Source organism: Acanthisitta chloris, unplaced genomic scaffold (genome assembly GCF_000695815.1).
Source record: "Acanthisitta chloris isolate BGI_N310 unplaced genomic scaffold, ASM69581v1 scaffold39618, whole genome shotgun sequence".
Classification (NCBI taxonomy): domain Eukaryota; kingdom Metazoa; phylum Chordata; class Aves; order Passeriformes; family Acanthisittidae; genus Acanthisitta; species Acanthisitta chloris.
The window spans coordinates 1-8397 of NW_008688266.1; the positions used below are offsets into that span (position 1 = coordinate 1).

At 45.8% G+C, this 8397-nt stretch overlaps 1 protein-coding gene across 1 annotated transcript in view; it reads left to right on the forward strand.

Annotated features, from left to right (window-relative positions):
- The first annotated feature begins 6788 nt into the window (after positions 1-6788).
- The window catches only part of MRPL14 (mitochondrial ribosomal protein L14), a 3307-nt gene continuing 1698 nt past the window's right edge, over positions 6789-8397 (forward strand). Inside the window, exon 1 of the mRNA XM_009080949.1 lies at positions 6789-6883. Coding sequence (XP_009079197.1) covers positions 6810-6883 — 74 coding nt within the window. The 5' untranslated portion in view covers positions 6789-6809. The remainder of the gene's footprint in view (positions 6884-8397) is intronic.

Genomic DNA, 8397 nt, shown 5'->3' on the forward strand with positions numbered 1-8397 from the left:
TGTGTGCGGGCGTCCCTCGTCCTCTGTGCACAGGGCCCTGAGCGCAGGGTGCTGCTCTAAGGAGGGTGAGAAACGCTGTCCCCGAGCACGCACGGGGTGGCAGGGACAGTGGTGACATCTTGCGAAAGCAGCTGGAACGTGGAGCTTGGGCCTCTGTGTCGCTTGCACGCTGCAGATGGGGTGACTGGCAGCATCTTGCCTGTGCTTGTCCAGTGCTGCAGTCCCTGCTCTGGCAGCATGGTCTGGGGGAGAGGGAAAACACTCTTCTAAAACTCCTGTGCATGTGTCCTTCACAGGGTTTCGTTGCTCAGGGTTCACGTGGGGCTGTGCTGCTGGGGATAGGCTTGTGTGGGGATGAGAAGTCACACGGCAAAGGTGGACCGAAACCGAAATTCCTGTGTCCTGACAGGTGTGGCATTTACTTGTGTGTGTCATGGGGACTCGGGAAGTGTGGGCGCTAGTCGGTGCTTTTCTGGTTGTTCTCCAGAAAAACTCCTTTGGAGGTCCCGTGAATAAGGTGAGGCAATTTGAGGGAGAAGACAGCATGGCAGATTTCCTCCTCTTTGTGGTAAAAGCAGGTGGACAGGCAGCCTCTTTAACAGCAGCACACAGATGCTCATCTGAGCTCTGTTCGCTTGTCTGGTTGAAGAGTTCTCCAAGCTTACTTGAGAGGGTCTTGTTTGGGAGGAGAGAAATTGAGTTAAGGCAAGTTTCTGAGTGAGAAGAGAGGCTTATACCACCAAAGCTGCAGGTAGCTGTGTGCTGCCTTGCAATGTGAGTGCGCCTTTGTCTCCAGGCCAGGTTTCTCTTTAGCCTGAATTGCATCTGTGTTAGACATCCTTTTCTGGTGCAGCTTTATCAGGAAGGTCTGGAGCCGCTCTCATTCTTTGTTCTGTGAACAACTAGCCTAAGTCAGTGGTTCCTGACTTTTTGGTTTTTTTTAATGGTTAAGCCACACCTCCTCAACCTCCTGTGTGTCATTCTGCCTGCCACAGCTCCCCCCAGCGTGGTTACTGCTGTCTGGGTTGTTCTCACACTTTGCTGGTTGAGGCCTGGGTTGGGTTGGGAGCGGAACAGAATCTGGTCTTGTGGCTTGCCACCTATTGACCTCTTCTTGAGACCTCAGTATTTCTAAAATAGTAAAGATACATGTGAGAGGCGATAGCAGCATTAAGTTACGGGAGAGTGTGCAACTCTCTCAATTCACATGTAATTCCAAAAGGGAGAGACAAGGGAGGGACCTTGCTGGGCTGCATCTCCAGCCCCACAGACGACACCAGAGCAGAGCTGCTGGGGCTAGCTCTTTGACCTCACACAGGCAGTTGTCCTCTCTGTAGCTGAATTTTCTGTTGGTGCACTGGGAATAATCCCTCCATATTTCAGTACAGTGCAGTGAATATAAATGTATAGACTGGTTTTAGGTGTTGGGATACTTGAACAGTAAGATCCATAACTACTTCAGAGTTGAGACTCTTGTATACTTAAAATATCAAAAGTAAGTTTTCCATTATAGGTCTTCAGCTCTTGTGTTATCTGCTGTGCCTTGATTGTGGTCTGGGAAATGAGGTTAGTATGTTTTGCTTCAAAATTATTAACAAATGTACCTGTAATGAGTTTCTGTTGGTAACTTGGATCAATAAATACCCTGCTTAATAGCTAATCCTATTCATAAACAGAGTTTGAGAAGACTTAATTCCTCTTAGTGAATCCTGGCCTTTCTGCCTGTCATTAATGTAAAGCCAGTTATGTCTTGGTAATGAATATCTTGTGTATTTTTAACACACAGCCCTTAATCACGTCGTTTCCTTTATGAGGAGAGCTGTGAATGGATTGAGTCCCATAGTTCACAGTTGGCTCTTGGAGCTCACCCTGGCAGACAGTCTATAAATAAACCTGCAGTGGCAGAGTAGGGGTTTAGGTATTTGCGTTGCGTATATTGTCTTGGATTTATTTCCTGTATTTTAATGATGGATGACAGATGCAGTTCAAACCTTTGTGGTGCCTGGAGCATGTCTATTTCGGTCTTCTAGAATAATAAAGGTGATGTTGGTCCTCTCTGTTTGTGCAGGTCAGGCTACTACTGTTGAAGTGAAGAGAATTTTTCCATGGTTTGTTTTGTGCATTTGACAGCAGGATTTGGGCAGTTGCCTCAGCATTTACTTTGCAATATCCATTGGTTTTCAGTGAGGCCTGTTTGTGTGGATGAGTTACCAGCAGAGAGAAGGAAAATAAATAGCTGAATGGTTGTGGAACTACAGATCTTGGGAAGCAGGCGTCAGTTCCAAAACTTGTGATTAAAAAGGAAAGTAATACTGGATTGCTAGGTAACAGCACTATTCAAAGTTGCATTTACTCTAGGATGCAGGCAGGGTAAGAAAGGCACCTTGACTGGTTTTTAGGGTTTGTGTCACTGATAAGAGCTTGGTCAGAGCCATTATACTGGCATCTTGAGTGTTCAGGTGCAGACCTTTTCAGTGCTCCCATGGCTGTTTTAGTAATGCAGAGCCATACAGGCCATTCTTGTGAAGCACATCAGTGATTTTTTCTGAAATGAAAGAGATCCTTTTCTTGTTCTGGTGTGTCTCTGGAGATACAGTCACCGTGTAAGTCAGGGTTGGCAGTGAAAGGAGAAGACCCAGTCTTGTGTTTTGCCACATTCCCTGGCACCAGCATTTATGTGGCTGTGGGTTGAGTTGGATCAGGGAACTGATGTTGCTGAAAACTCTGACTGATTTACATGAACACTACAGCCAACATAAGGGAGGTGATGAAAATGCATGTTGAGGGGACGCAAGGCTTCCTTTCTTGGTACTGTGTGCCCTGATGCTCGTTCAAAGCAAATATGTCATCCTGTCATCCTTATCTGGAAGATGCCCTTGCTTGTATCAGTTCCCCGAGGTGGTCTGCTCATGTGTTTGAATGTGTTTGACGAAGATACTGTACATGGCCAAATTCTGTTAGCTGGGATGAAATTTTCCAGGATTTCTCCATTCAAAATACACTCAAGATTGCAGTAAACATAAGTTAGTTCTTTAATGTCAAGGAAAAGCAGTGAAGATTGTAGCTTTAGCACTTGAAAATAGGGTGATGAGTAAATAACCTCCAGAAGTTTATAACTGGTGAGGAGTTTGTTGTGAGGTGTTGGAATTTGATGTTGGTCTGTTGCCTTGGATGGGGTAAGGTTGAAGGGCCCTTCAGAAGTGAGTGTTTGCCACAGGAGATTAATTGTGGGCCCAGACTTACTGAAGTAGAAATTGAGTCATTTTAGTGCATATTTGATTAACAAATTCCTCACCCCTTTCTGAATCTTAGTCCAAACTCTTGTCTGAGGTCTGTGCCAACTTTAAACAGATATATGCAGACGAGCAAAGTGTCTATGATTCTGGTTTTAAGAAATTAACCATGAGATAGAGCCACTGGTAGAATTTAGGGCAGCAGGGTAGGAGCTGGCAGAGAGATTTCTCTGCACAGTTTTTTGATCACTGCTTTGGTGCAGCTGTCAGTGGTCAGTGTTACATGAATAGTTGTCTTTGTGTTAGGCCTCTCGTTTTAGGATAGTGAGCGTTTAAATACTGCTCTTGCCTAACATGAACAACTTGGAAATTAATCCTGCTTGAGCAGGAGATTGGGCTAGATGACCTCCCAAGTTCCAAGGTAAATCCTTAGTTGGGAATGTATTAGTAACTAAGTACTAAGCAGTGGTGGTGTTTTGCCTGTCCAGGGTATTGCAAGGTGCACTCGTGTATCAGTTGGGCAATACTGACAGCAGACTTCTGGGAATTGCTGCAAATTTTCCCATGCTTGAAGGTTACAGGGTTACTCTTCCTGTACACCTCTGAGCACTGAAACCTGATGACCTGGGGAGGGAGAGCCACATTCAGAAGCAAACTCAGGTCACATGTGTTTCCTGTGCCTGTGCTAAGTGCAGCTTTCTTTGAGTCTTTTTAAGTCCTACTGTTGTGAGGCAAGATAGGTGCTGGGAAGGAGAGAAATGCCGAGTGCACTGAGGCTGATGACTGTCATCAGTTTGTAGTGGCTCTTCAGTTTTGGCTTCTGTGCCCTCCAGAGTTTAGCCATTCAGTAATTAGTCACTCCACACAGGAAAAAACTGAGGGCAGAGGAGATCAAGTTCACAGCCACAGTGGGAACAAATTGGGACTAGATCAGATTGGGGAGCACCTGGAGACAGACCCAAACTATTGGCTGTTTGTTTCTAGAGGGAAAACTGGCATGTTACTATAGCTGAAGTTGTGATTCACTCTTTGTGAACCCACTTGCACCCTTGAATGCTGTTCTCCATGCCACAAATGCATTCTTGTCTTCCCTCCACTCTGAACCTTTCTGCTAATTGGAAGCATCCCCCTGTTTACTCAGCTCCAAACAGGATGCTTCATACCAAATAATCAATCATGCAGAGTTTCTTAGCTTATGACACATCTTAACGTGCTGAGGAGTAATTCTTAGCAAAGAAGGGAGTACTGAGTCATCTGGAAAAATAAACAGTCCTTGGACACTTAATGCTGTTGATGCTTCTGCTGGTAGTTTTGTAACTTCGAACCTTCACTGCTGCCACAGGGTAGAAACAGTGACTCCTCCCAGGGGTGAGGAGTGAGTTCAGAGTTTAGGCAGCACTTTAGGACATTTTAGATATGCCCTAAGAACATCTGGCTGTGCTGGTTCTGATGTTGCAGGCAGAGTGTGCATCCATGCCTGCCTTGATGTGAGCAAGCAGACCTCTCCTATCAGTCTTACCCAGTGGTGAGGACAAGCAGATCCATCTTTTCCTGCCACCGAGGCCACCATGCTGGCCAGGGAAATACAGACAGGGTGACAGTGGCAGCTGGACTTGCCAAGAAGTATCCATCAAAGAAAACAGAGAGGCCAACTTGCTGCTGCTTATTTTGGGTTTGTAGAGGGATCCAAAGGCTGAGTGTGATTCTGGAGGAAGTAGGAGCAGCCTTACCTGCTGGGCTTGAGTTTCATATGAGGAAACTGTACACCCAAGTGCAGAATGGGACACAGGCTGTCCCCTTTGCCAAAGCAGAGTGTAGGCTTAGAGTAAGGCAACATAGTTGAACTTGCTTGGAAATCCTAGCAGCAGCAAGGCCCAGGTGTTGGACCTTGGTTGCCAGCAGCACTATAAATGCCACAGGGCTTTGCTGTCGTTAAGGTCACAGGTCATTAGGTAAGGAGCTGTAGCAAAAACAGCCTTCTTGGAGTCTCATTTCAGAGGGTACAGTGAGGACAAGCTCTAAGGGAAGCTCTGAACTCATTTGGTGATCTACCTCACAGAAAAGTGGCTTTATTTAGTATATAAATGTAAGCTTTGGCCGTGGCTTTTTCCCCTCCAAACCTGCCTGTATGACAGGCAAGATGGTTTGCCACACATTGTGTGCTTTACTCGGGGAGTGCTGCTCAACACTGCTGTGGTGCACATCTTCCGTGCTTTTCATCTTGCTCTCAGGTAGCACTTGCCCTGTGGAACAACTGCAAATGCTAAAAATTACACACATCCACAAGTAAACCAACACACTGGTGAAAATAAACGAGGGAGTAAAGATTTAGGCAGGACTTTACTTGCTTGTGATAAGAAGAGCTGTGGCGTCGTCTGTCGGAAGGCTCTGTGGGTACTTTTTTCTCCCTAGAGAAGTTAAGTCAGCTTTTTAAAATGAAAGTTAGGAAAATGGCTTTTCAATGTATTGCTGTAGTTTGGCCCACAGCTCGTCAGAACAAAGAGAGATGAGGTCAATCAATTTTTAATGTTTGCTTTAGAAAGGAGAGAAGCAGAGCATGTGTTGGTTACGCTGTCAAGGTCACAGCAAGCAGTGTCACACGGCAGTAGTTGCAGCCAGGTGGAAAGTCTTAGCTGTACCTGAGCTGGCGTGAAAGAGGAGTAACTCTGGGTCTGTGTTGTTTCCTCCCTTCCCTTGGATCTGCCGGCATAATCGCGTGGGTCATCGTTTCCTAGATGATGCCTGGGAAAGTGATCCGGGCTCAGATAAGCCTTTGTGACTGTGTGTGCAAGCTGGTCCCCGTCAGGCTGACAGAATGAGGTTAAGGAACTGCCCTAGATGTATGTAGTAAGGGAAGAGGGTGTGGTGCTCAGCAGAGGTTACACTTGTCACCCAGCTCTGCTGCAGTCAGGTGGTGTTTCATTCTGGGTTGAGTGAGCGCTCTGAAGTTACAGAGAACTGTTTCCTCTGGGCGCCTGAACAGGTCAAGATTGGCAGCAGTGTGATTGTGGTCTCTAGACACAGCCTGCTCAACACCTTTGTGTGCTACGAGGGAGCATGCCCTCACCAGCGGAGCTCTGTCTTGTTTCTTGTCTTGCAAATTGTCTCCTGAAGCTCTGATGCTAGCCTGCTGAGTACCTGTTTGTTCTCTTGGTTTTATAGGTAACCTTGATAGCTTTTACAATAACCATGATGACTTTCACTGGGCACTACAGCCACTAAACCAGTTGACATCTGAAATTCTCAAACCTGCTTCTTGTTACATGATTCACAGTGCACACAGAAGGCCCCTTCTGTGTGTAGAAAACTGCAATGCAGTGATACTGAATCCAGCTTTGTAGTATATGTGTCTGAATTATATTGCCTCCTGAATTCAGGCAAGGGTTGTTGATCTGCTTTGTGGGATGCTGCAGATGCTGCTACCACTCTGTGTGTTGTGGGTTGCAGCATCTAAGCAGGTGCCGAGGCCCTAGTTTGTGATTAATGTTGGGGAAAGGAAGAAAAACTAAATTTTCTCCATTTTCCAGAGTTCATAATTCTCTTGTTTCTTGTGCAGGGTGGGTTACCAGCATCCAAATGGCTCTCTTGAATAGACGATTGGGTTTGTCCTTAACCCATTTCGGCAGTGTGGTGATCCAGCGACCGTTCAGGTAATTTTCAGATTTTGCTTTTGTTTTCTTTGGAGCATTTCTCTATCAAAAGAGATGCTGTTAAGTAGGTCAAGCATAAGATACAGTATTTGTAATTCAAAAGGATAATATAATAAAAAACCCCAACTTGCAGTTGTCCCTTCACAGATTGAAAAGTGAGCCCAAACACTACATTTTCAGGTTCCTGGTAGTGTGAACTCTGCATTTTCAAATGTGTGTAAGGAAGCTTTCAGGCCTTTCAGAGCGATGCATGGGCCTGCAAGCAGAAGGTGAAAGTGTCTGTGTCTTATGCAAGAGCAAAAAAGCAACAGCCAGTCCCTGCTGATGCAGAGCTGAGTACATGCTTTAAATTATTCCAGAATTTATCATTTCAGTTATTTGGAGAAAAAATATGAAAAGTTTCTTTCTCATACCTTAACAGTGTCTAGTTTGTTAATTTTCTTTAGTTCCAGGCTCAAGGCATTTAAAACTTCTTAAATTCTGGACTTCATATTTTACAATGCCTTGTACAAAGCTTAGGGCCTAATCACATAGTTCACTCGGCCAGAATGGGGAATCTCTAGTGTATAAACTCTTTGAAGGGTCAGGGCTCCAGTTTAGAGGATGAGAATAGTCATTCCCATGATGATGGTCTAGAAAGAGGATTAAGACAGTGCTAGGTTCTGCGGTAGTCCCAGGAGCTATCTCAAGGAGGTATCCAAGTCTTACTGGCTTTCTCTGTAAGTGGGTTGCATGAGGGCATTGGCCAGTATACATTTAAAGCATATATAAGTGACAGAGAGGGAGGTGAAGTCCGGTCCATAGAGGTGAGCGGGACTTCAACAGTCTTAGTGGGGAAACCTTTCCGTTATGGTGGGGTGTTGCTCCAAGACTGTGGCACAAATGAAGAAAGAAGGGAAAGAAAAAGTACTCCTGGTGCAGTTACTCTTGTTTAATGGTTCCTGGGCAGTCACACTTAATAACTGTTTGCTACTGCTGTGTTGTACACTTGGTCCCACCTAGGTTTTCCCTTCTTCCTGTGACAACACTCTTCTCTTCCAGCCTCCTCCCTCTGCCTCCACTGCTGTGCAGCCAGAGATGTCGGGTAGAGAGTGTGGTATACCATAATCCCAGCTAGGGGATGGGATGGGAGAGAGTGGCTGCTTCCAGAGGTGAATGACTTCAGAGAGAGGGGAAAACTGGGTTGGGCCTCTGCTACAGGACACAAATCTTAAAAGGCAACACTTGACCTCTGGAGCAGTTAGACTAACACAGACTGACCCAGCCAGCCCTCCCTCATCACGTGTAAAAGTGTCTGCTTCAACTGATGTCCATCCACAACAGGATTGGTGCACAGGGGATGACTTGCTAGTCTTTTAGGCAGCTTTGCAGATACAGGGCCTTCATCTTCCAGAAGGGATGATGGTCTCGTGGTCTTTATGTACTGTACACACTTCTGCTCTGAAAAAGAAACCGAATGGTTAGGTCGATTCCATTTGCTGCCTGCTGAGTAGTTCAGCTGACAGCAGGTTGGC